General features: G+C 38.2%; 2 protein-coding genes across 6 annotated transcripts; both read right to left on the reverse strand.

Annotated features, from left to right (window-relative positions):
• Positions 1-5,361: 5,361 nt before the first annotated feature.
• Positions 5,362-14,771, reverse strand: LOC117628816 (loganic acid O-methyltransferase-like). Of its 2 annotated transcripts, XM_034361349.1 has the most exons (5): positions 14,145-14,771; positions 13,180-13,848; positions 12,871-13,100; positions 5,719-5,829; positions 5,362-5,420 (listed from the first exon to the last, which is right to left on the reverse strand). In XM_034361349.1, the coding sequence occupies exons 1-4, from the start codon at positions 14,211-14,213 to the stop codon at positions 5,730-5,732; spliced, it is 1,068 nt and encodes a 355-aa protein (XP_034217240.1). In that variant the 5' UTR covers positions 14,214-14,771; the 3' UTR covers positions 5,362-5,420; positions 5,719-5,729. The 2 variants fall into 2 exon arrangements, with proteins under 2 accessions (XP_034217240.1, XP_034217239.1); XM_034361348.1 differs by lacking the exon at positions 5,362-5,420 and having other exon boundaries at positions 5,633-5,829.
• Positions 14,772-15,837: 1,066 nt separating this feature from the next.
• Positions 15,838-24,511, reverse strand: LOC117627384 (eukaryotic peptide chain release factor GTP-binding subunit ERF3A). 4 transcript variants are annotated; one of them, XM_034359458.1, is made up of 19 exons: positions 24,248-24,511; positions 23,641-23,682; positions 23,467-23,535; positions 22,878-22,934; positions 22,632-22,727; positions 21,851-21,962; positions 21,175-21,220; positions 20,945-21,016; positions 20,423-20,485; positions 20,176-20,330; positions 20,034-20,098; positions 18,900-19,050; positions 18,245-18,350; positions 18,000-18,135; positions 17,356-17,420; positions 16,988-17,152; positions 16,534-16,606; positions 16,366-16,451; positions 15,838-16,228 (listed from the first exon to the last, which is right to left on the reverse strand). In XM_034359458.1, exons 1-18 carry the CDS (start codon positions 24,249-24,251, stop codon positions 16,384-16,386), a joined length of 1,545 nt encoding a protein of 514 aa, XP_034215349.1. In that variant the 5' UTR covers positions 24,252-24,511; the 3' UTR covers positions 15,838-16,228; positions 16,366-16,383. The 4 variants fall into 4 exon arrangements, with proteins under 4 accessions (XP_034215349.1, XP_034215348.1, XP_034215350.1 ...); XM_034359457.1 differs by having other exon boundaries at positions 23,467-23,538; positions 24,248-24,368; XM_034359459.1 differs by lacking the exon at positions 23,641-23,682 and having other exon boundaries at positions 24,248-24,360.
• Positions 24,512-27,569: the final 3,058 nt, after the last annotated feature.

The following is a 27,569-nucleotide window of genomic DNA, read 5'->3' on the forward strand; positions in this document are numbered from 1 at the left end:
TTTCCTCCATGCCGGCACTGAAAGATTACCCTGTGGTTGAGCTTCTAAGTTATATAGATGTTAAGATGCATCTATATATGTATTATAATATTTATTGTTGGCAGATTAAAAGTTTCTAATTTCATCAAACTGTTGCAGAATAAAGGGGTGTATCTTATAAGTTAGCATGATATCGATTCACCAATCACTTTTATGGAAATAACAACAGTAATATACAACTACATCATGCACAGAACAGAATGTATTAGGACCCCGTTCAATTATAGCTTTATATATTGAGGGCTTTCGATATCAAAAATGATTCAGTATCTGAAAATCATGCTATCCCATCCAAATTATTGTAGGAATACAAGTAACCAAAAAGTAAAGAACAAACACATCCAATAGCCAAAAGAAAATAAAACGAAAACCATTTGAGTTGAGCAGGGCCTCTCTGCATGAAGAACCTGACAAATCTAACAAAAAATAAAAGCAAAAGAAAAGAAAAAACTCAGATATTAATAAATAATAAATGTAAGAAAAGGTAATGAAAGGGAAAGCACGAGGGACCTTGAAAACTTGCTAGTGGCGAAAAGCATTGTGCGATTGAGAGTGAAAGGGAAGTGGTAGGTAAAGCGGTATAGTAATTAAAGGAAGTGGTGATTGATCATCAGGTTTCTTACTATACAAGTCAAAGAGCTCATCTAAAATGAGCTTTATTTTCACACTACTATTATATGAAGCTCAAGTTATTACAAATATATAATTAACTGCGATTTTACATGCCACTTTAATCAGTCACATAACAAGATAGGAAGCTCAAGAAAGTTTAACTATAGCTTCACAAACACCAAACACACCATAACAACAGGTTGCCTTGCGTTTAAGCACAGCAAGAAAATTAACCGGCATCCCTGACTCATACATGGACGGTTGCTCTTCAAATTTCTTACGGCACAAGTCAAAGAGCTCATCTAAGATTTCATCTCCAAAGTGCTGCTTGATGAGTCCCTCAACGGCAGCTCTAATGTGAGATGTAACTAATTGGGCACCAGAGCCAGAGACAGTGCCTTGTGGCAAGATGCGAGGCAAGGTCTCCATTCTCTCTATGCTAAAGCTTCCAATTCTTGAGGAGACATGTAATATATTGGTACGTTAAACGAATCTGCTTTCTCTTCACTCACTATCCCCTGAATTAGAGAAAAACACACACAAATATGTACCAGCTATAAGAAATGTCTTCTGAAATTCTTAAGAAGCAACCAGTGTAAAATCAAACAGCTCTGTTGTCCTTTTGGGGGCGGGGGGGGCCGGGGCGCGGAGGGGGGGAGAGGTGTTTATCACAGATTTGATTATTTACATGACAAGTGATATTAGGATCACAATGATGAACTAGTTATATAGCAGTTTAAAATGACAGTCTTGTGGAAAAACAAAACACCTCCATCTTTAGAGACCAAAGCAACACACAGCCTTCACGCCACACAAAACCCGCTTCATACTTCACTTTCTATTCCAATTTCTCGGAAACCAAACGGAATAGTCTAAAAGCAAAGCATAACATACGTACATACTTTCTAATATGTAACTACGAATACATATTCATGAGCGTGTCTCGATTTTGAAATAATAATCAATAAATACATTCAAACGTGAAGATTTCAGAAAATGAAAAGTGAAAGTTTTTGAAAAAAAAACAAAGGAACTTACAGTGACGTTCCGTGGAGATGGAAATGGATCTCGCCGATCAGCCTTAGCTTGATCCACACAGAGAGGGAAAGTTCTGAGTGTAGGAATCGAAGAAAAACCCAAATCCAGGGAAAGCATGGCTTTTCCACTTCTTATTTAATTTTTTATTTTTGGGTTTCGTGAGGGCCAATTGTATTCGAACAGTATAGCCGTGCGGCTATACTACTTAAATATTCAAATATATTTAAACAGTATAACCGCTCGGCTATACTGTTTATATATTAAAATATATTTAAATGGTATACCCGCCCGGCTACTCTTTAAATTTTAAAATATATTTAAACAGTATAGCCGGGCGGCTAGTCGTTGAATATTCGAAAATATTTAGAAAGTATAGCCGCGCGGCTATACTTTTTAAATATTAAAAAATATATATTTCCTTCTATGGAGGCTGAGCCCCAGGCACAGCGGTAGCACCTTATATGACTCGTATGAGCTCCGAGCTGTGACTCACCAACTTAACAAAGCCATTCATGCTTCTATTGTCCCTTCTACACACAAGGCTTGAGTTGCATTTCCAAACGAAGTGTCAAAGACACACCCAAGAGAATTATGTGCCCGCAGCAGTCTTGTATGGCCACCACAGGCGACAAAAAGCCAGGCACAAGGCCTCCAGGGGCAGCTTCTATGGGGCTTGAGACAAGACAAGGGCATGAAGGAAAGTGAAGCAAGGATTTCTCAAGAACAAGCCACGGAATGACTGATTTCAAGTCCTCTCGTTTCCCCAACTTGCCTGCAGTTTGATCAACTATGTATAGCATAATTAAGCATAGTATTCTGTTCTAGTCTGCCTTCAAAACCGAGCCGAGCATTTAATTTCATACCCAACTGCAACTGCAAGCATTGTAATATATGATTTCCTCAATCCAAACGTCCTTATAAATCAAAGTTGTAAAATGCAAAAACAATGCATAGGTCTTAGTCCGTTGTGGACAAAACTGTGTTAAGTTCCCTTTCCATTGATGTTGAACAAGATTTCTATGTCAAGCTTTTCTGCAATTTCCTTGTGTAGAAGTTCTTTGGCAATGTCAACGATTCCTCTCTGCAAAATAAGAGATTGTACATGCTACTTTTAATTGAGGGGATGGGGATCCATTATTTTATTTTATTTTATTTTTTGATGAGAGGGATCCATAATTTTCTATTGGGTATCTCTTTACATAAAATGATTGTATATCTTTGTGAGTAGTGATTTTCAAGAACTCAAAACAACAATTATATGATTATAGCACTCACTATTTACCAATGCTATAGGGACTGTTAGTATTTTGTAGGTGTGATGTGTGTTGCTCTGATACCACTTGTTGGTTTATGTGTGAAGGGGTTTAGGACAATAGGACAACAGTTGAACAAAGTAATTTTATTATATTAGAGAAAAATAGTACATAGCTTGGTGTAGGCTAATTGGCTTCCTCCTTAGCTTATTTTGACTTATTGACCACCACACTTGATTTATAAATTAGTTTAGGCTATTTGGCCCTTCACTAAGATTGGTGAGTTTATTGGCTCCTCAACATAGCTTTATTTGGGTAGCTCTTGGCTCCGTAATAGTTTGGAGTTGGCTTGTTTACTCCATAGATTAGGAGTTGATTGGTTCACTCCATGTCTGGTTTGGGAGTTGTTTTTGTTGACTCCACTTTGCTTTATTGCATTGCATACCAATTTATAGGCATTCTTTGCTGACATCGTCAAGTCCACCGACTTGGTTTCTTTTACTCCAGCCACAAGTGTGTGGCTTTCATTAGAAACTTGGGAGATTCACTATTATACCCAATATGGAGGCCCAAATTATAAAAATACCCTATATAAAATGGACTTTAGAAACACACCCAAAGCCCATTTATAACATAACAAAAAAGCTTTTAATTTTTTATCATAAAATTCCAAAGCATTGATTTTTAAAATGAAACCCCAAAATCTCATAAAAATACCCAAAGCACTCAATAGGGCATCAAAGTAATTTAACAATCAATATTAAATTCAATAAGGCTAGCTATCATTTTTTGGGTTTTTTTTGGGTTTGTTTATAGGAATTCAATTGTGTTAGGGTTTATTTATAATATTAGTGCTAGAAATGAATATATCACTAAATATCTTTTTTTTTTTTTACGTTGTTTGTCTAGTAATAGTTATAGTACCCAGAAGCAGTAGAATATATATAATAATAATGACCCCCATGTGACAATCTGTGCCACTGCCAGCCATACCCCTGAGTCCTGACCCCCGCAAAACAGAGAGAAACAGAGAGATGGCTCCGGCAGAGGAAAGCAGTAAATTTGAAGCATATCCAATGAAAAGTGGAGATGGCCCCAACAGCTATGCCAAGAACTCCACTTAACAGCAAAGTTCCTTTCAGTTCTAAAAAAGTTTAATCTTTTAATGGTTCATTTGATACTCACTTCCGAAACGAAATGATTAATTGATTGATCTCTTTGCATACAAAATTATGTTGCCAAGACAAACTAAGCCACCATTTTGTCCATCTCTCTTCTCTTTTCCCTTTAATGTCCCTGTTGAAAAAAGTAATGCATATTTGTGTAGATATAACTACGCAATTCTAGAAAACTCAAGAAATTACAAACTAGATTATGGAATGTCGGCAACACACAAATATGCAGAGAATATTCTAGATGAAGCCACACACTTGTGGCTGGAGAAAAGAACAGGCAGTGGAGCATGATGGCTAAACAATAGCTACAAAAGTATAGAAGTTTCTAGAGATATTTAGTGATATACCCATTTCTAGCACTAATATTATAAATAAACCCTAACACAATTGAATTCCTATAAACAAACCCAAAAAAAACCCAAAAAATGATAGCTAGCCTTATTGAATTTAATATTGATTATTAAATTACTTTGATGCCCTATTGAGTGCTTTAGGTATTTTTATGAGATTTTGGGGTTGGGCTTGTTTTAAGAAATTGATGGCAGTTTTGTAATTTATAAGAAATTAAAAGCTTTTTTGTTATGTTATAAATGGGCTTTGGGTGTGTTTCTAAAGTCCATTTTATATAGGGTATTTTTATAATTTGGGCCTCCATATTGGGTATAATAGTGAATCTCCCAAAAAAAAACCCCAAATTAACTACGACAAGTAAAAACCAATGAAAATAGTGAGCTGTGCAAGGCAAACTTGTTGTCCTTATTCATTGATCTGTTTCTTTTTAAAGACAAGTGTTAAATTTAATACACACTTGAAAAATATAGAAAAATCTAGAAGAAACTAGAAAACTCAAAAAAATTCACTAACTTTGACGAAGTCAAGTTTTAAGAGAGAATTATTGTAAACTCTAGAAAAGTCCTAATAAAAATCTTGTAATAAATAAAAAATCACTCTTTTGTTCCCTTAAAAACCCAACAACAAGAACAGAGATCCATTGGATTAATTGAATATGAAAAGCAAGCAATGTGTATACGATCAAATTAACAGGAATTTTGAGCAGTCCAGTTGGTAGTATTTCTTGACTTTACCATGAAGTGAAGGAAGGCCTACGACTCAGAGTACTAGTAAACAAACCCAACGGCAAATTGCTCCTCAGAAGAAAGAAACTACTTAAATTAAGCCGCTCTCCTCTCCTCAAGTATCAAACTACATGTCTGAGTGTCTCGGCAGGCAGGCAGGCAGGCAGGCACACCAAAAGGTGTTTTGTGAGAGAGAATGCTCTCTCCAAGTGTACGAGTCTTCTTAGCTTCACATCAAAGTCATGGTAAAGTCAAGAAATACCATTATTTATTAGTTGAAGAAGATCATTAACGTACTCGACCATATATAAATTTTTATAATCTAATCTCCATGACATGGATGGAAGATTTTTTTATTTTTTTTATTTTTCTAATCATCATCCAGCCAAAAAGCAGAAAAAAAAAATTATAAAAAAATAGAGCACTTCACCTTAGGATATGCAGGCTAAACAAAGCCATCACCTTTATTTAGGATATTTGATTGGTTCTTCCATCCTATAAAATTACTTATAAAGTAGGTTTTACCTGGTTGCTAATCAAAGATATTTGCGCTTGACAAGAACGAAGAACCCAACAGCCAGGCCATCATCAGCAACAAGGGAAGCACTTCCTGCAATATTTTTGTTCTTCGAGTATTGAAAGAATATGGAATTCTGTGTTTGTATATCAATATCAATGAGACTATATTGTACAAGCTTTATACAGATTGCAAAGGCTATTCTAAGTAAATAGGAAATCTATTCTAAGTAAGTCAATCACAATAGCTGTGATTGACTCAATCTTATCTAATCACTAGGATTGTGCTAATTACAATAGTTGACCAATTTCTTTCCTTTAACACTCCCCCTCAAGTTGGAGTGTGAATGTCTATTACACCCAACTTGCCAAGATGGGATTGGAACAAGGGTGCAGGCAGCGGCTTAGTGAAGATATCAGCAACTTGATGTTTTGTTTGCACATGAGCTGTCTGAATTTCTCCATTTTGAATTCTCTCCCGAACAGTATGGCAATCCAATTCGATGTGCTTGGTCCGTTCATGATAAACTAGGTTGGCTGCAATGTAGAGTGCTGCCTTGTTGTCACAAAGTAAGGTGGCGGGTTGGCGATGCTCCACTTGTAGGTCCTGTAAGAGGTATCGCAACCAAGTAAGTTCACAGGTGGTAGCTGCCATGGAGCGGTACTCAGCTTCTGCAGACGACCTTGAGACAGTAACCTGCTTCTTGCTTTTCCAGGATATGAGTGACCTGCCAAGAAAGATACAATATCCGGTAACCGAGCGCCTTGTAAAAGGACATCGTGCCCAATCCGCATCACAATATGCAGTCAAGTGTAGTGGCCCATTCGAAGAGAATAATAACCCTTGGCCAGGAGCTCCTTTAAGGTAGTGAAGAAGCCGATGTGCTGTGTCAAAATGGTGCTTCCGAGGCTCATGCATAAACTGACTAAGTGTATTTACTGCATATGTGATTTCTGGTCTTGTTATTGTCAGATAGATTAATCTGCCAATAAGTCTGCGATAGCGAGTAGGGTCTTTAAGAGGGTCACTTCCAGTAGGCATGAGGGAAACATTGGCTTCCATAGGAATTTTTTCAGGCTTAGCACCAAGTAGGCCTGCATCTTCCAAGATATCTAGTGTATACTTCCGTTGACAAAAAGAAATGCCAGACTTGGACCGTGCAATTTCAACTCCAAGGAAGTACTTTAAAGGTCCAAGGTCTTTGATTTTGAAACAGGTGCCGAGAAAATGTTTAAGGTCTCGTATGGCATCATCATTATTTCCAGTGATTATCATATCATCAACATATAACAATATAGTAGTGAAAGATTTACCACGTGTTTGTGTAAACATAGAATAATCTGCTTTGGATTGAAAGAAACCAATATTCTGTATAGCAGATGAAAACTTACGAAACCAACTTCGAGACGCCTGTTTGAGACCATATAAGGATTTGTGAAGGCGACACACAGTGTGCTCCCCCTGTCGTCGATACCCCGGTGGTGGAAGCATGTAGACTTCTTCATGAAGGTCGCCATGAAGAAAAGCATTGTGCACGTCCATCTGATGAAGTGGCCAATTGCGGACAGAAGCAATGGTGAGAAGACATCGGACGGTGATAAGCTTAGCAACAGGAGCAAATGTCTCAGTATAATCAATGCCTTCACGTTGGGTGAATCCTTTGGCGACCAAGCGAGCTTTGTATCTCTCAATAGAACCATCAGAATTGTATTTAATTTTGAAAACCCATTTGCATCCGATCGGACGATGACCAGCTGGCAATGGAACTAAGGACCAAGTGTTGTTCTCCTCCAGAGCTGTAATTTCAGAATTCATGGCTTCAACCCAGTGTGGGTGATGTCGTGCCTCCTCATAGGTGTTGGGTTCAACCAATTGAGAGATATTGTTGACAAAAATTCTATGATGCTCAGAAAAATTGGAGTGAGAGACATACCGAGTGATGGGGTAGCGAGTGCCAGACGTGATTGGGGAAGGAGCGCCAGGAGCAAGCAGGGCAGCATGGTGAGCGTGGTAATCTTTGAAGTGGGAAGGAGGTTTGGTAGTGCGGGTGGATTTGCGAATAGGAGGGGGGTGGGTGTCGATGGAAGGTGATGAGGGAATTGTAAGAACCCAAAATAAAATATCTAAAAAGAAAGAAAATATCTAAAAAGTAAGGAAAATATCTTTTAGTAAAAAGACCATTTTGCCCTTGCATTATTAATGGGGAAAATTTGACTTTTTGATCGAGAAAGAATTTGGGAATTTCGCTTGCGCCATTGCGTAGAGCACGGCGAAAGGAGTCCGTAGACACGGAGTGGGCCCGAATCGGAGTTGTAACGAAAAAATTATGGTCAAAAGAGTCTCAGTGGCATAACCGTAAATATTTCGAAGTTGCATCTATATAAACCCAGACTCTGCGCGAAACGGGCCACCGACTTCCAGAAGGTGCTGGCGCCGCCTCCAAGCTCCAATGGCCACGGGACCGGTGGCGTTGGAACCGCCATCGAGTCCCCTACCTTCTCCAACCGACCTCAACCCCGAGGCCGCCCTGAGCTGGCCGGAAAATCGTGTTTTCCGACGGATGTTCGTTCGAATCCACCCGAACTTCCAGCTCGATTTTCTCCTTCAATTCTTCACCAAATCGATCGAGTAAGGCACCAGGAGCCCGACAGAATTATAAAAGAGATCTTCGAGGGATCGGAGTAGCTCGGACCATCTGTGAGTGGACCTTCTTTCATAAAACAGATTTCATGAATGATTGATGTGCTTTTATATAAATAAATTTTATAAATGAGTTTATATTGATTTTATATAAATAAGTTTTTAGAAATGAATTTATTTGAATAAGTTTCTTTATTTGATCTTGAGTAAGTTTTATTACGGTTCTGAACTTGATCAGTACAGTAACAGTTTTATAAATATGTGTTGCTTATTTAAAAGTCATAGAAACAGAGTTTGAGGTTGAAATCAGATGAGACAGCAGCACAATTTGAGATTTCAGTTTTAATCGGATTTTCTAAAGGAATCTATTTTAAACCCACCTTGTACCCATTTTCTTTATGGTGATTACCAAGAGTCGGACCGATGTCTACGGACATCCAGTCTGATTATAGTTCAGTCAGTGCACTTGACTTGCCTCACGAGTTTCGGGGACGCTCGGACCGTGAGTGCCGGGATTTGCGGCTCGGCAGACTTGGTGTCCCGAGACCTGCCAGGATTGCGGCTCGGCTGACTCTGTGTCCCCGAGACCTGCCAGGATTGCGGATGAGGCTGACCACGGTCCCCTGCATCCTGCCAGAGCGACTCGAGCTGACTTGGTGTCACCGAGGAATCTGCCGGCGGGACAGGCTGATCATAGTCCCTTGATTTCGCCAGTTTGCGGCTCGGGTGGGCTGCGTGGCGCCCGAGACCTGCCAGGGAATTGACGGATATAACAGGGGTACAATTAGGTGGCAGTTTTAAAGGATTTTAAAGCTTTTACTGCAGATATTGTTTACTCATTTTTTTAGTAAATTCAGTCGAACGAAGTTTTAAAGGATTTTGAGCTTTCTTTTATTCAAGGATGATTTTCAGCCATTTTATATTGGTCTCTCAGTAATTGCACATGTGTATTTTTGGTATTTTTATTCAGTATACCAGTTCTTTGATTCTTCCAGGCAATAATATCTTTATATCAGATCGATTATGTAAGTTTCTTCATTAGTATACAAATTCATGCTTATAGAATCTTTTATATGGAGATATAGTTAAATTTTCGATGTATATATATCCCTAGTTATTTCAAAATGGGGGAATTATATTTTAGCTGGATTTTAAGAATCTCACTTTTTGTCCACTCACAGTTTAAAACTTGTTTTTCGCCCCCAGGTTGTAGAAGTGCATAGGATCCACCACCGGGCCACTTTTAACCTCCACGCTTCAAAGTCAGGTAAAGTTGTAGAAATTTTTCCTGAAAACCCGTGAACTTTAGAAAATTGCTCTGATATCGAGTTTATTGGAAAATTTGAATCTGGCAAATTTTGGTTTATCCTATTCTGGCAGTTGGGTGGAAATATTTGAGATTGTTTACAGGTGGAATTTTGGGACTGGTCAAAATACAGGGGGGACTCTGCCGAATTTTCGGCAGAAGTCTAAGGAAATTTTAAAGAGAAATTGAAGAAAGAGGGCAAAAAGGTCATTTGTGCCCGACATTCGCCAGGTGTCGGACACGCACAGGACTTGGCTCGAATTTCAAAGTGAAAATTGGGTCGGGTCCTGTCAGGAATAGTGGGAAGATCTGGTATGATAGGCGGAGACGAAGCTGATGGGTCAAGGGATGAAGGAGGGGCGGCATCTAATGCCACGGGAGAGGGATGTAGGTAAGGAGTGGGCGAATCAGAGATGGTGTGGTCTTGGGTTACCTGGGTCTGTGGATCATGGGCTGGATGGGGATTGTGGGCCAGATGGGGTTCTGGGAGAGATAATGGGTCATGGGATGGAGTGGGTAGGACAATTGTGTCATCTTGATTTTCGGACGGGGATGTAGAAAATGGGAATATATTTTCGTGAAAAACCACATCTCGAGATGAAAGAAATGTTTGTGCAGTAAGATCATAAAGACGATAACCCTTTTGACCAAGGGGATAACCAAAGAAGACACATCGACGGGCCCGTGCATCAAACTTGTGTTTGGGGAGGAGATTGGTAGCATAACACAAACAACCAAAAACCCGTAAATGAGAATAATCGGGAGATTTTTGGTGCAAGATTTCATATGGGGATTTGTGTTTGAGTAAGGGTGTGGGGAGGCGATTTATGAGATAGCATGCAGTTTGTAAACTTTCCCCCCAAAAACGTAAAGGAATGTTGGACTGGAAACGGAGTGCCCTGCCCACATTTAAAAGATGTCGATGTTTTCGCTCAACTATGCCATTTTGTTGGGGTGTATATGGACATGAGTGTTGGAAAATGGTACCTTTGTCTCTAAAAAAGGTTTGGAGAGATAGAAATTCACTCCCATTATCGGAACGCAAGGTTTTGACAGGGAGATTGAATTGGGTTTGAACCCAAGAGAAAAATGATTTTATCACCCCTTGTGTTTCCGATTTAAAATGTAAGAGATGGATCCATGTAAATCGAGTAAAATCATCCACAAGAGTTAGAAAATATCGTGCACCAGTGTGAGTGGGAATTTTGTGTGGCCCCCAAATGTCACAATGAATTAAATCAAAAGGTGCATTGGATGACATTGAAGTAGATGGAGAAAAAAATAAGCGAGTTTGCTTTGCTAAAGGACAAATATCACAAACATGATGTGGATCACAGACAATTTCTGGAATTTTATTGGAAAGGAATTGAGTAGGTGCATTGGATGGGTGCCCCAGACGTTGGTGCCAAAGGTGGGAGGTGTGGTGAACATGATGAGCTAAATGTGGATTTTGGGTAGCTTTGAGGTAGTAGAGCCCATTAAAATGCTTGCCCAGGCCAATCGTCCTCCCCGTGTTCACGTCCTGCACAGCACAAAACTTAGCAAAGAAAATCACAATACATTTCAACCCTCGTGTCAATTTGCTCACAGATAATAAGTTCACATTGAATTGTGGTACATGAAGAACACCATCAAGTGTTAAGGCTTCAGACAATTTAATGGACCCAATACTTTTGATTTCTGCTTTTCCTCCATTGGGTAAACCAACAAAATCATGTTGAGTATTGATTGTGTTGTGTGTAGGTGCAAAACATGAAATATGATCTGAGGCTCCACTGTCCATTATCCAATATATATTTGAATGTGGGTCATGCTGTGAAAGATTGCAGGTGGATGTAACAATACCTGTTGCATTTGCAAGTGGAAAATTACCCGGTCGGTTATGCAAAAGAGCGATCAATTGATTGTATTCTTCGGTGGTGAAAGTTGGGCTTCCGTTGGATTTGCTGTCATGCTCTGGAATTGGATCCTTTTCGGCAGTGTAGGCAGCAGGCCTTTTGTTTTTGGGCTTGACATTCTTGCCATGCAATTTGTGACCCACAGGAAAACCATTGAGATAATAACAATTGTCAACTGTGTGAGTGTCTCCATCACAATAAGAACACTTCAGGGACCTCTTTGAGTAGGAGCCGTGCTTGCCATCCCCAGCACTAGGGGGTTTCACCGCTGCTGAGTTGCCGGAGCTTGTGCGGCCCTTGGTGGTTGTATAGCGACCGGTTTGCATAGCATGGGATCCGATTTGACGGTTTGCCACGTCCATCTGCCGCTCGTGTTGGAGGATCAAGCCATGAACGCGACGTGTGTCGGGGATCGGTGACATCATCAGAATCGACCCACGCACAGTTGAATAAGGTTCGTTAAGACCCATTAAAAATTGCATAACTCTCTCCTTCTCTTCTCTTAAGGCACGTGTTTTGGAACCCTCGCAATTGCAGATGATGGGTTCATGATAGGAATCTAATTCATCCCATAGGGCCTTGAGTTTGGTGTAATATTCTGAAATCGTAAGGTGCCCTTGTCGATGTTCGGCGATTTCTTGGCTAATTTGGTAAATCCTAGAATCGTTGCTCTGTGAGAACCGGTCCTGAAGATCATTCCACACCATGGATGCGCTGGTGCAGTAAAGCACGCTGCTTGCGATATCGGGATGTAGTGATTGCAGAATCCACGATAACACCATGTCATTGCATCTCTGCCAAATAGCAGATTTGGCATCGGTGCTTGCTGGGGATTTGATGGTTCCGTCAATGAATCCTAGTTTGTTTTTAGCACTCAAGGCAATTCGCATCGAACGGCTCCATTGACCGTAATTATGGCCTTCGAGAGGCTTGGAAACGAGAACAAGGCCGGGTGAGTCTGAATGGTGTAGGTTGAGTGGATCGGATATGTTGATTTCAGATTCGGATGATTTTTTGTCACCCATGTTGGTGATCTGTGTTGGTTGGTTGGTTTGTAGTAGCGGAAGACGTTTGGGCAGAGTCACCAATATTGGTGCTCTGATACCATGAAAGAATATGGAATTCTGTGTTTGTATATCAATATCAATGAGACTATATTGTACAAGCTTTATACAGATTGCAAAGGCTATTCTAAGTAAATAGGAAATCTATTCTAAGTAAGTCAATCACAATAGCTGTGATTGACTCAATCTTATCTAATCACTAGGATTGTGCTAATTACAATAGTTGACCAATTTCTTTCCTTTAACAAGTATCGATCAAAAAGCAATTCTATAATTTCATCCCCGAAGTGTTTTTTGAGAATGCCCTCCATCCCAGCTCTACATTGTTGTACACTAGGATATGCAGGCGTCTGAGCGGCTTCGATCTCCAATTTCAAGATATCAAAGCAACCATTTTCCTCTATGAGTGTCCTCAACTCCTCCACAGATGGGCAGTAGAAGGGCAAGTTGAAAGAGTCAAATTTATCCTCACTTAATAAACCCTGCATGCACATATTAATTCATAAAGTATTATATATCTTTGACTTTAGGAGAAGATAATTTGTGAAAGTTGCTACGTACGTCATTCACCATATCAGCAAGAGTAGACTCCAAGGGTGCAAAAAATGGGGCAAGAGAACCCTGTGCCGGAAGCGTGCCATGGGGACGCCCCGGAATCAAAAGCACCATCAGGCCTCCAGGGGCAAGCTCTTGTCCTCGAGCATGGAAAAAACACTCAATGTCCTTGGCATACTGAGCTGAATATGCCTGGCCAACTTCATAAGGCGCATTGCCATACAAAATCCTACCCTTGTTAAATGCAGGAGAGTTGGCATCGCTTAGCACTTGTGGCAGCTTCGAAAGCCAATGCAGAGCATATGCCGAGTAGACAAAATTAAGAGAGGCTTTAGGGAAGAGTCTTCCATGAAAAGAGCCTGGAACTCCTGCCGCGAAATATTGCTTATCTCGGGGGAGAGTGGCAAAGAGATAATTGAAGTCATTTGAAACAAGGTCACTGAAGTATACTTGCAGTTCTGGAAGTTCAACAGCAGACTGGTGGTATTTTTGAGATACGGCATCAATTATGTTTTTTACTTGAATGAATGTGTTAGGTCCAGCAGAGCAACCTAAATCAGCAATCCGGAATATTGTGCTTGAAGCAGTAGTAGGCCGAGACGGCAGAGTTTGAATGTCAAGGTTTTCGAATATTGATACAACTAACATTCCCTTTGCACCATCTGCTGCTAATCTCTGCAGGAAATTGATGATGATTAACAAAATAATAACGGCATGTTTAAACTAAACATATATACATATATATATATATATTTTTTTTTTTTTAAAGTATCATTTGTTGACGTCCTTAGCACTACTGTGTATGTATCTTAAGATGATGAACAAATAAACATTGGTTAGATTATTAGAATCATGGCAAATGGAATTAAGAAAAGTGGGAACACACTGTCGAGAAAAAGAGATTTCGAGTACTCGAACTTGAAAAGGAAGGGAATGGAATGGATGAATTGTTAATAAATAAATAAAGATACCTGTGAAATGGAATTTTTGGCGTAGCTGTTTGGGCCATCTCCACCGATCATAGGAAATTCTTCTGCCATCTATATCTCTCTACTGTGTGTCTCGCTTTCTCTTGGAAAGCAACGCAAGACAAGGAATATGTGTAAATTTGTAGAGACAATAGGGTATGTAAGTGAAGCATGAATTAATTAACGTTAATAATGTAGGTGAGGCGAGCAAGAAAATCCATCGCAGGAGCAGGAGCAGGGCTACTTGATTTTCTCCATCTCCTCAGTGCAAGGGGAGAAAAAGAGTCTTTTGTGGTGCACAATTGTTAGTGACTTGTGTGTTGGCAACTTCACTTGGGGTGCGTGCTTGCGTCAGTCGTGAATGATATTGGGGAAGACAGGCTGGCAGGGCCTTTCTGATCCGCTGGTTCTGCGTGGATTTGGGTCTCCTCCTATCTCATCATCAATCAAACACCCATTTCCGTTTCTTGTTTTGTTATTCTCCAGCTCCTCCACTGATCATACGAGGCCATCTCCAGTTATGGATCTAGGCCAAATAAAACTCTCAAATAATATAAAATTCATCTTTAGTCATGACTGAAAAAAAATTTGGCCAAACCAAATTTAATCCTTTAGCCTTCCAATCAGGGCACTTGTTACCCAGCTATGCATAGGCCAAATTTTTTCGTAGGCCCAACGTGAGAACGTACAATCTTATACAACTGCAGATCCAAAAGTTGATATTAAAAGCTCGTTGATGTCAACTAGCTTTTTCTCTTTTTTATATCTTTTTTTTTCCATTTAACCTAATATATTTAAACTCGTTTTTTAATATATATATATATATATATAAATATATATACAGCTTCCATTGAGGGATCCCTCAAATAAGTTTATTTGAGGGACACCTCTTGTAGGCTCCACTCCGGATTGTATTTCACTAATCCAAACCGTCTATTTTGTAGATACTCATTCAAAAATCATCTCTACAAAAAATCACTTGAATCCGATATCATTTGACCACTCAATTAAGTTATTGAAATTTTAATACTTTCTTGAAGCACCGTGTTCATTGATTTTGTAAGACACAATTGGATGTCGAAATAGTTTCCAATTTGTCTAATTTTTTGTAAAGATGATCTATGAATAAAGACTTTAAAAAAATATGATTTGGATTATTGGAAAAAAAAAATTATAGGGTACCCCAAAAGGCGTCCCTCAAATAGATATCCTCAATAGAAGGAGACTGATATATATATATATATATATATATATATATATGTGTGTGTGTGTGTGTGAGTGTTGCAAACTCTTGCAGAATGGAATATGTGTTATACCATAGCTTTTCTCAAAATAAATAAAAATTAAGAGCCATAAAATATAGCCATGGCTGGATATCAAAAAACCCTACACTATTCTTTAAAATTTTAATATTTTAGAGAGCTACAATTTTAGCCATCAACTAACATTTAACCCGACGACATAACCTGAGGATAAAATGGACACGCAAATTGAAAGAGTCAAATTCATCTCCCATTTCCTGCACTGCACCGAACCGACTACACCCATGCTTCATGGAATGTGCTTGAAATTATAACGGGCTGCACATTCTCACTTTTTACTCCAAATTAACAAACACAGCTTAAATACACCTATAGCAAAAGGTAATTGCGTAAAATTGTCTAGGGTGTATTTTCCTAATGTCTGCACACCGAACTCATTTCAATCGTACTGATATAGAATCTTTAGTGAGTTGGTACTAAAGTTTCTCAAAAAAATATATATATATATATATATATATATGTTAAGCCCATCATAACCACCATTAATGAAATAGACTGATCAACGACTGGTCAGACTTTGAATCATGTAATAAACCCAACAATGGGTGAATCAAATCAAGACTACTTTACACCCATACAAATGAAAGATGCCCACCGTACCCGGCAAAAGCTCACTCCCGAGTACGTGGCCACCAGCAACAGTATATACCATCATAAACCTACCAACTATATTAACCCGATACCAGAATCGATACACTTTGAGTAAGTAGGAAAGATCCTGAGCTGACTTGGAACCATCATGCCGCCAGTCCTACTGACCCAGCTCTGAAACAATAGGTTATGGTGGGATCACAAAATTCAGAAGAGAGAACAAAAACATCTTTTTCCAACATGTAGTAAAACTTCTTAGAATGCTTTGAAGCCATCTAGTATTTAAATGATGTCCATTTAAAAGGGCTTACCCTCAAGATCAAAATTGTTTAAGAACTTAATTTGCGGGAGTAATTTGATGGAGGGTCAATTACTTTTCCCACTGCAATAGTTTTTCCTGCAGAACATACATAGAAATAAAATTTACTACCACACACCAAAAACATGCTCGATGGATCAAGAAGGTAAGGATTTAGCACCTTCAGTACGAAGAGTAAACCTTCCAAGTTGTGGAAAATCTGAGAACATCTCGACGCATATCAAATTATTCACCTGTGGCAGCACCAGTGCACAATTGTATCAAAGTAAACAAAATGTAACAAAGATTTAAAAACTGATTTGCTCAACTTTATTATGTTTAAAATTTACTCTTTTTTTTTTTTTTTTTTTGTGTGTGGGTGGGTTTGGGGAAGAGAACAGTCTTAAGGACCAGGAACAGAAACCATGAGCCTTGCTCAGGTCGTGAAAGGAGACTGATGAAGGGCATTCATCTGCTGTAATACATATAGGAGAACAATGAAGAAAGACAACCGCCAATCGGCCAAACCCCAGAAGAAACTAGTTGCAATTTGGGGATAATACACTACTTTACAAAGAAATTATGACTAGTAAAATGCAAGTTTAAAACATTTAAAAGGACACAACCTTACAAACCTGAATCTTGCACACAACAACAGCACCATTCTTGACAAAACGAATATGCTTTTTCATAGGTTTCTTCGTCTTTGGATCCATTTGACTTATGAGCTCAATAATCTCACATTCTTCAACAATTGAGTGAATATGCAGGACAGCTTTGTAGCCAGCCGTCAAGATTGCCTAAACAGAAGTATATTGAGGGCTTTAGATACATACAAATGTTCACCAATCAAGATCATAAATAAATTATAAATTAAAAAAAGGAAAATAAGATGCTGGTCAGCTCTATGAGTGTGTGTGTGTGTGTGTGTGTGTGTGTGTGTGTGTGTGTGAGAGAGAGAGAGAGAGAGAGAGAGAGAGAGAGAGAGAGAGAATCTTCATACATTGTCCAGCAACTCAAGGATCTGCAACTGGGCAAAAAAATCTGTAACTGCTGGTATTGGATTTGCTGCATTAAAATAAGAAGCAAACTTAGAGCAAAAGATAAATTATTAAACAAATATAGTAAAAATGTAGGACAGTATAAAGGTAACAAAAAAATTGGCATATCAACAGATATATTGCAGTCCAAAACTAAATGAAATAAAATAGGGTCAAAATGGAGGAAGGGAAAGAAGAGAGGGAGAGTTTCAATTAACTAAAGTTTATAATGGTATTATTAACCAGGGCCAGTTTGATAATGCTTTTTTCTTTTTGTTTTCTGTTATCTCAATTACAAAATAGAGAAGGAAAAGAAATAATAAAAACTGATTCTAAGAAATAAAAGCTAACCAAAAACAGTTTCAATAATTCTATTTATCCTCACTTCTCTCATTTATCGTCTTTTGCCCATTACCATTTTTCTTACTTCTCTTCACTTAAATAAACATATAAAAACAACTAATCTTATGCTTCAAACCTTCAAGGGAAAACAACGAACATGCAACAATAATGCATATTTTTATTTCAAGAAATATAGTACAATACTACTAACGTACAAGGATAGCAAGTCTTTAAGAATGGACAAATGTAATTAAAGGGAACTTACCAACACTGGCTAAGACAAAACCTGACAATATATCCTCTTCCTCGATGCCCGATAATCTAACCCGTAGATTTTCACCAGGTCCCGCACGTTTGACCCTATCTTCATCAATGAATATAGCAACAACTTTCACTGGAACCTGCAAACCAATGTTTTCAATTGTAATTCTTAATACACAGTATTATAAAAGGGGAATTATAAGGAGGAAAAGAAAAAAAAATAGAATATTAAAAGGAACAGGGCAGAACCTTATTTGGCATGACAAACAACGAATCCCCCTCTCGCACCGAACCAGATTCCACTTTGCCCATAACAACAGTTCCCATGTCCTTGAATTTGTCTATGATAGGCATCCTACAGATGGAATTTGAAAGATCAAAGAAAAAACATTAGCCATAAATCAGCAATTTCGTTCTTCTCTGTCAATTTACTAACGCACCCATGGAGCTACTGATCCCACATCATACTCCACGCTCCCTATATTTTTATAACAGTGCCAGTGATCCAAATTCCATTGCCAAACAATTACTTTGACAATTTGAAGCAACTAGACTAAACGCCACTCATCACAGTAAAAACAAACAAAATAAAAGCAGCTTTGTCAAGGTATTATAAGGGGAGAATAATTTTCAAATAGCAAATACCTCAATAAGTAACACATTCATATGCACATCAATCAGACAGTGAAGCAAACCCAAAAAAAATAGATAAACACAAATACAGATGCTTACTTAAGGTATTCAAAGGTTATAAGGAGGGTTCTGAAAGTCAGCGGATTAAAGATTCTTAAATAAGCTAACAAAAATGTAAAACACTTGTCATTGGACACTTCCTCTATTGCTGAGAAAAACCAAGAAAAAAAAGGGAGGAAAAATAAAAAGGCAATATTAATTAACCATGTACCTGAATGGACCTTTGGGATCCCGTAGAGGAATCTCAATGGCATCAAGGGCTTCAAACAGGCAAGGACCATCCCACCATGAACATACTGTTTTATCCACTCTGTTTTTTATGTTTGTACCAACCAGACCAGATATAGGTAGGAACTGGACATCTGTGCAGGCAAAGCACAAAATAATGACATCATAAGTCAATACATCATGATAATACAAAGCAATATCTTCCGGAAAAAACAAAAGCAATCAAAATAGAACTAAGAAGAAATCCACTGATGTAACATTCAATTACCATCAAGTAAATGGTTAACCACACACTCAAAACAATTAGAGGGAGGGAAGGGGGAAGAGGAGGGGGGTAGGGACTTTGTCTGGAAAAGCAGAAAAAGATTCAGTAGTCAACAAAAGCTACAGCCACACTTAGCTGCAGACTCTGGGTGGCTTCAACATCGCCTAACCCATTGATGATCAGGGGATTTAGATAAATGGGGTATAATTGTATATTCAATTATCACATAGAATTGCCAATGCTCCAAAGAAAGTAAGAATGCTAGCTATCAGGCATCCGAGATGGTTAGAAAGTAGGAAGGACAAGTGAAAGGAGAAGCATAAGAGGTGGAGAGGATAAGGAAAGGAACACAAATAATGTCTCTCTTTTCTTCTTCAGTAAAAGGACATAATAAGCACAAACAAGTAGAGAGACGAAAGCATAAAATCACGATCTACTAAAACCCAATTTATGTCCTGACTTGATTACAAATATTTGCATTGAAAAAGTAAGGTTTCGCTTATTTTCTCCTCTGATCTCTTTAATTTGGAGGGACCTTTTGCAGGCCCAACAATTTGCCAATCCCTCCACTATTGTTCAATTCTCCCTCATCACTCCTATCAAACAAGGGAAACCATGCCTTCCAGTCCTCCCCTTTTCAATCAAGATCAAACATAGGGTAACCATAGCTTGAGAAAAGTAAATTGCCTAAACCCATTCTGCTTCTAATAACATTAGAACTTAAATTAGAAATCCAGCAGAATTAGTAAGTCGGTGGAATAGACCCAGCCTAAAAGAAAATATAGAAATAAGATATCACTTCCTAAATCCCAAAACCACAAAAGTTTGCAAAACAAAATCATCCTTGCATACCTTTTTTCACATTGTAGCCTGATGTTTTAAGGAATGGCACCATCTTTGACCCAATTTCATCGTATCTGGTGAAATTAACAGCATAAGATATCACTAATCCCATTGGGGCAGGGGCACACACAAGAGAGGAATGGTAGAGTACCTTTCTTTTGACCAATTCACGGTAGGATCATCCATTTTATTTACAACAACAAGCAGTTTGGACACACCCAAAGTTTTAGCAAGCTGAACGTGCTCACGGGTCTGTCCACCCCTCTCATACCCAGTTTCAAATTCTCCTTTCCGAGCAGAAATAACCTAAATATAGAGAGAGGAGAAAGAAATTTAAATACACAAAGTTCACATATGTAGGATTGATGCAGTAATTATACGTCACGGATATAACTCACCAGTACTCCTACATCAGCTTGAGATGCACCACTGATCATATTTGGAACATAACTTTTGTGCCCCTGATAACAAACATGCATTACTCAGTATCATTCCTCCAACAAAGCTAGCTAAACCATATTAATGATGACAAATATAATTAAACCAAGCAAAACAGATATCAAAAACTAAAAAACGGGGCAGATAGCTAGATAGACTGTAATCATTCTTCATTAGTACAGTATCCACTTATCAAAATACTAAAAGATCGAGCAAAACCACTTGCATAACTCAGATGCATACTCAGTGCTCTACATGTCACACAGTTTTTGGAAAACAATCTTGTTTCTGGATACTGAACTATTCAACTTATCCTGGGGTCACTCAACCATATTAAATGTAACCACTCTGTTCCTATGCCGGCTTAGTATGCAACCAGACATTTATCCTCTTTCATACTTTTCCCATTCTGTTGTGTGATGTAAATTTGACCAACAAAAAAACAGATACAAAGTCTTGTTTTGAAAACAAAATTCACTCACAGGTGCATCCAAAATCGTAAATCTTGATGACTCTGTTTCAAAATGTGCTCGTCCAACTTCAACTGTTTTACCCTGCAATGAGATTTCCAACAATAAATAATTACAGCGAAAACAAGCCGTTCCTTTGACAAAATAGGTGTTGTAAGCACCATCAGTTAGCATTTAACAGTGACTTAAGAAGATGACAATTACATTGCAGCAACTTTGTAACTGAATCATTCAAATCATACCTTAACCCTCTCTTCTTCATTGGTATCCATAATATAGGCCATATACCTAGCAGATATGACACAACCATAGTCAATGAAGCATGAACAGAAAAAGAAACTGCAAGCTGCATATGTAATGGTCCATTAATGCTTCAGATGATATATGTTAATGCAGTTTTGAATTTTAAAAAATTTGTCTTTTGACATCACAGTGAGAAAACAAAGAGAAAGGAACAGGAGAGAGCAATATCAGATGCCACCAAATATATGTACTAATATTGAGAATAGCTATCAGACCTCACTAGACAAGTGAAATTGTTTACTAGTTATTTGCATGTGTAAGATAAAAATATCAAAAGATACTGGTCTTTCAAGGGGATAAGGATCTTGGTCACAAGGTGCTAAGGTTGCTATTTTGTACTGACTTCTGTAATAATCAAGAAAGCTGAAGCCCAGACTCTTAACATATGACTTCAAAAGTAAAAAGCCGTCACCCTACTTCCTTGTCGAAGTCTACTTCAACACTCATTCCCAATTCCACTCCTAACTTACACCTTTTAAGCAGTGCCACTCATAAAATTCTATTACCTTCATTTATGAATACTTTTAAAAGCTGACAAGAAAATAGAAAGCAATTTTCCCCATGCACGTTCTTACAGAATGAGTTCACAATAAGATAGCACTAGGATATGCTCACCAGCTTTCCCTACTTTTTTCCTTCGCTTCTTTTTCATATTTTTGGATTGTACGGTCATCAACCTGACCACTAAGGAAAAGTATTTGGCCTCCAGTTGTGGACTTTCCAGCATCTGCAACCAATACAAGACACGTTATTACTATACATCGACATACCAAGTAGGCAATAGGGCCAAAACAATGGCATATGAATTACTCTATTTGAAAACTAATGCATGCATACATTCAAATGCATTCAAGACCTGCAGCCTTTCACAACACCAAATGAGACAAATACAATGTAATAGACAGAATTACAACAATATAAAAAAAAAAATTGGAATAAATTGATCTGTCATAGGTTATACGTCAATTATTGGCATGATAAGAAAGCCAGGTCATTCAAGCTGAGCCAAATGTTAGTGGAAGTTTCATTGCTTGCTTTATTTTGCTGGTTCAAGAAAAGAGAAGCCCTTTAGAAAGTACAGAGCCCAGTTTAGGTGATAAGGTACTTGTTAGTCTTGTGGCCTTCATGTGTTACTACCTTGTAATTTCTGGGAAACTGACAGATGGGAGATGCAGCTGGCAGCACCCATTGAAGAAATATAAAAGTTATGAAAAATGAATGAAGTCACAGTGTCCACATTACCGGGATATGCATTATCACTTAGGACCCTATAGTGTGAGTGTGTGAGAACATTAGTGGCTAGTGGTATGCATATAGTTCTAATACAAGCAACTAGGACAGCAATCTAAAGCCAGAAATACTAAATTAAGCAACCTTCTGAGAAAAATAAACTTACCAACGTGGCCGATGAAAACAACATTCAAGTGCCTCTTCTTATCTAGTTCCATCTCATCATGTTCTTCTTCTGGATCCACATTTATCTTCTCCTTCCCTGCATATTCAAGCCAAAAATTGACATCCAAGAAGAATATATATTTGAATTTGATAAGAAAGCTGATGGGTGATGCACTACAAAACAACACAAATATGCCCATAATTATAAAAAAAATTTAATACGGACTGAAAGAAGCTTCCAAGCTACCTTTTTGCTCAACCACCTCTGGCTTAACTGAATGTGCATGAACCTCTTCATTGGAATCTGAAATTGTTCCAATATTAGAAAGAAGAAAAAAAGAAGAAGAATGAATCTTCAATGTATATCTCCTACCAAACATAAGATTAGTGAAACTCTCCCATTAAGCTTTAATATCCTATTTCTCCTAAAAAAATATTAAAACTTAGAGGTGGAATAATGTTTAGCAATTCTATCCCTGGAAACTTAGGTCTGCATAAATAATTAATTTCACCAAACAAGTTTCCATTCATAAATAAACAGTAAGGTAGGTAGTCATTGATTTATGATTGGCCAATTCCATGTAATATGAAGATAAGAAATTTATTACAAACATTTGGTTCTAGATTAGCAACATAATTCTTCGTTCTCTTCAGACAAGCATCCAAATCTGGTAACCATCACTAGATTTCAAGGTATCACCCATCACAAACAGTAACCGTTAGCAGTTAATACTAAGCATATAACAGTTAATATAGCACAAGCACACTCTGCCCTCTCAAACAACTTCTCCTTAACAAAACAATGACATAATAAAGTATTCGATGATAATACAAACCTTCCTCCATCTTATTGGAATTCTCAACTTCCGTCAGTGCAGCTTCTGGGTTAACAACTCCATTATCTTCTGCTAATATATACACAAAGCATTAATACAAAACTGAAATTTTACCATAGAACAATTATCTGTCTGAACCATAATAACTAAATTCCAATGTCCTTTCAGAAATACCTGCCGAATCAAGCTGTAACGATCGGATTTCCTCCTCAATATCTACCATTTACAGAAAATTGAATAAGTAATTAAAACTATATCTCAATTTTCACCACAACCTCAAATAAACGACTAGTAACCAGAGCAAATATATAATTTACAAGCGAAATTATTATAGTTATGCGCTAAACTTCATTCTGAACTCTATTGCTCAGTTTCCCAGAAACAACGAGAATTCAAATAGATTAAAAGAATTTATTTCTTGATATCGGCGTTGAACTGCGGGAGGTCAATCAATCCTAAAATTTAATCAAATACCACACAAAAATATCAATTTGAACAAAAAATAACTGAAACAAAAAAAAAAAAAAAAAAAAAAAGGCAAACCCTGACAAAGTAGAATAAACACAAGGAAGATTCAGACCATAACTCATAAAATCATCTAATAATCGCCTATAATCCAGTGGATCTACCGGAGTTTGATCAAGGGAAAATAAAATCTTCGAAAATTAAAAATTAGAGAGGTAGAGACAAATGTAAAAGAAAAAGGAAAGCAAGATTGTTATGCACAAGTAATTAGATAAAGAAATAAACAAATATGTATATGTTACTGAAGGTGACGTACCCATGGCTAGAGTTCTCTGAGATTCTGTACCGCCCGCTAGGGTTTTTATGAGAGCGAAAAAGAATGGAGTGATAAAATGAACACTAGTTTTGCGTTCTGGAATCTACTATTAGCGTACAGATGTTGGTGTGCTATTTTATATGTGAGAGTTTTTTATTTCACTATCTTTCTATTCCACCGTCCAGGCCGTAAGGTTGGGCTCCGGTTCGGCGCTCTATCAGCCCGGTTCATTATTTACTTGTACAAAATTACCAATTGTGTAATACTAGGGCTTTGATGTAATGCTTTTTATCATGCTGGTGGGTATAAAGAATCGAATATTTTCTCCTGGAGGGTACAAAATTTGTATTTGATGTTATATATATGAACACAATTGTTTTAAAGAAAATGCACCTATAAGTGTAATCATTCCATGTTTGTCCAAAATTACAAATCAGTAGATATGAGCTTAGCCAAGTTGATTAGAGCAATTGTGCTCTCAATTCTGTACCGAATTCGAGTCCCCCTTTTCGTAGTTTAGATTAGAACTTTACATGGTGGGTGTAGTGACAAAATATTTTGCTATTGGGACTAGAAACCTCTTCATCTCTCAAGCACACCGTGGTCCATTGGAATCCAAGATGGAAGATGAATGGCTAGGCCTTGATCCAATATCTTCTTATTATTGGTCTGATCTCGGATGGGAGCTGAAGCCCAGAAATATGAATGAGAACATATTTCAATCTCTTTAAAACATGGGCCTGGCCTGGCTTGTTTTTCTGTAGCTTTCCTAGCCCAGTCCATTGGTATAATATATTGGACTCTGGTTTGTCCATTCCTAACTTCACCGCACCCAGCCCAGTATTAATATATAAAATCATTTTGAACAAAAGTAGAATAAAAAAGGCGAAAGAAGACAAGAAGAAAGCAATAAAAGCTAAAGACAGGCAGGGTAAACATGTTCCAGGACAGTGAGATCTAGCCCTGGATTTCGTGGTTATACTATTCTACATTCGCACCAGCCTGCTTTCTTTGCGCATCACCATCTGCCTATCAACCACCGTCCATCCAATTAACAAGCTCAGATATAAGCCTACGTGGCAGAATCGAATGATGGAAAGAGCGTCTTATTACAAAAATCAGTCGAAAGTGCGCGCGTTAGCAAGGCAGTGGGGGCAGACAGGAGCGAGGAACACGCGTCAGAGATAACGTGGGCACGCTGCAGCTGGTCCCACCAGGCTGAGCTGTATTGTCACATCGACGTCCCTTTTGTCTAATCAAAAAGGAAATCTTAATTCAACAACTACCACTCATTTCACCTCAGACTTTTTTGTCTTTCCCCCTGCATCGCTGCCACGTGTCGGTAGCACTCGCCGAACTCTTCATTCAAAATCAAAACTTGGATTGCTTTTAACGGTAAGTCGAATTTGTTAGGATTGGTCTCTATCTCAACTTCTCACCTCACGAGATCTTTTAACTGAAAGAAAGCAAGCATGTGAGCTGTGGCGCAAGCTGGTGCAAGCAAATGAGGAAACGATAAATTGGGGTTAGGGCTTGCAGATTGTAGAGCGGGGGAAACAAGGCAGGCAGGCAGGCACGTGAAGAGTTTTAATATCGCGCAGCGGGGGAATCTTAGAAGCCGGTTCCCTAGACCTGGTTGATAGAAGAAACAGGCTTTGCCGACCCTATCCCACCATTATTTTATTTTTTATCCAAAACCATTATAAAAAGTTGCACCTCAAGTTTCAATCTTATAACCAAAGGTCATCATAGTGGGTTTCAACTTTGAAGGGTCATTATTTAGGGGGAGAAAATGGTTGAATGGTTGGCGCCTGTACGCTACTTTGGTAGCTAGACAGGGGTATCTAATTAATGTTTTACATGTCTTTTCTATATATATATATTGGCTTAATGGGTGGGCTTAATTAGTTAGAGAGACGTAGTTCCCATTCCCAGGAGGGAGGGGGAGAGAGAGAGAGAAATGGTTTTAGTTAGCTATCTTGCGATGACTTTATGAGCCTTTTGATCGAAGCTTGTTGGAAAGTCATGGATCCTTGAGATATATGGATTTCGATGAAGGATGCATGGATCTAGATATATGTGGTATGAACTAATAACATCCTTGCTGTTGTAGTAATAAGATGATTCATGGGAACTATTTTCACGATAACAAAACCTGTTATTCGATCAGTGTTCTTCTGCAGGTTAGAGGCCTGGATCTCTCTTGGTCTGAAGGGTATACTGATTACTGATCTTGTTTTTAATCATCTGGATTTTCCCTTCCAAGTATATATATATATATATATATGTATATATATATAGGTGCTAGGGTTTTGAGTAGTAGGTAGGTAGGGGTAGCTAGGGTTACGGAGCAGAGCTCCTTGAAGTCCAATAGAAGGTCTTGCTGGGTGGATTGAGCTGCTGAGCTATGGATCCCACAGCCCTATCTCAGATCATCCGAGGAATAGGCTTGTGGCTTGCATATCTCAGGAGCTGCATTACCTGTGTTAGATCTTTGTTTGGATTGAAGGGAGCTCTACACCTTTCTCTCATCCATCATCTCTAATACTTAGTAGCTAGGTTTTACACGTTTCTTTTTACATGTTTTACTTTGATTTGTACTTTCACTGCTCCTTAATTAATTATTTACCCTCTTTTGGCTCATTAATTAATTACCGATGATTGCTCTTTCAACAAGTCCTTGCTGCTTTACTGATTCTTTAATTACATAGTTTTTAGAGTTTTAGGTTCAAAATACTCAGATCTGTGTGTTTTTACTTTATTTTTTGTTTGTTGTATTAACTGACATTTCAAACCGCTGTAACATGATTATAAATATGTAGATCAATGGCTTTGTAGTTTTAAAAATTGCATGTTTTTCCAACTCTCAAGTCGCATTTTGTTATTTTTTATATAAGTTTCGCAGTTCATTTGGTTGCGATTCTAGGTTCCATTTTTTCAGCTGATGTCAAGTAAAAGATTATGTGCCTAGCAAGAATCAGACGCGCCTGCTTCAAACGAGTCTTTGTGCACTGGAGATGTGCAGTGCAGTGTGTAGAAGCTTGATAGTCGCAGGTCCACTTGGGCAGTAATGATCGTTGACCATTACTCCAATAATATCTCAATGCTTTTTTCACCCCGAGGGAGGAGCCAGCAACATGCAAATGCCGTCTCCTATGTACGTTTAAACATTCTTGTGACAAATCATTAGGTTCAAATTTTGTTGTCAAAAATAGTGAAATTAGAGATCTCCAACAATTTTGAATAGGCAATGAATAATTATCGAACGGATACGGTGAAAAGCTATGCACTACCGGAAATTACAAATGCAAGAAAATTTGTG

The sequence above is a fragment of the Prunus dulcis genome, chromosome 5 (assembly GCF_902201215.1).
Source record: "Prunus dulcis chromosome 5, ALMONDv2, whole genome shotgun sequence".
NCBI lineage: Eukaryota > Viridiplantae > Streptophyta > Magnoliopsida > Rosales > Rosaceae > Prunus > Prunus dulcis.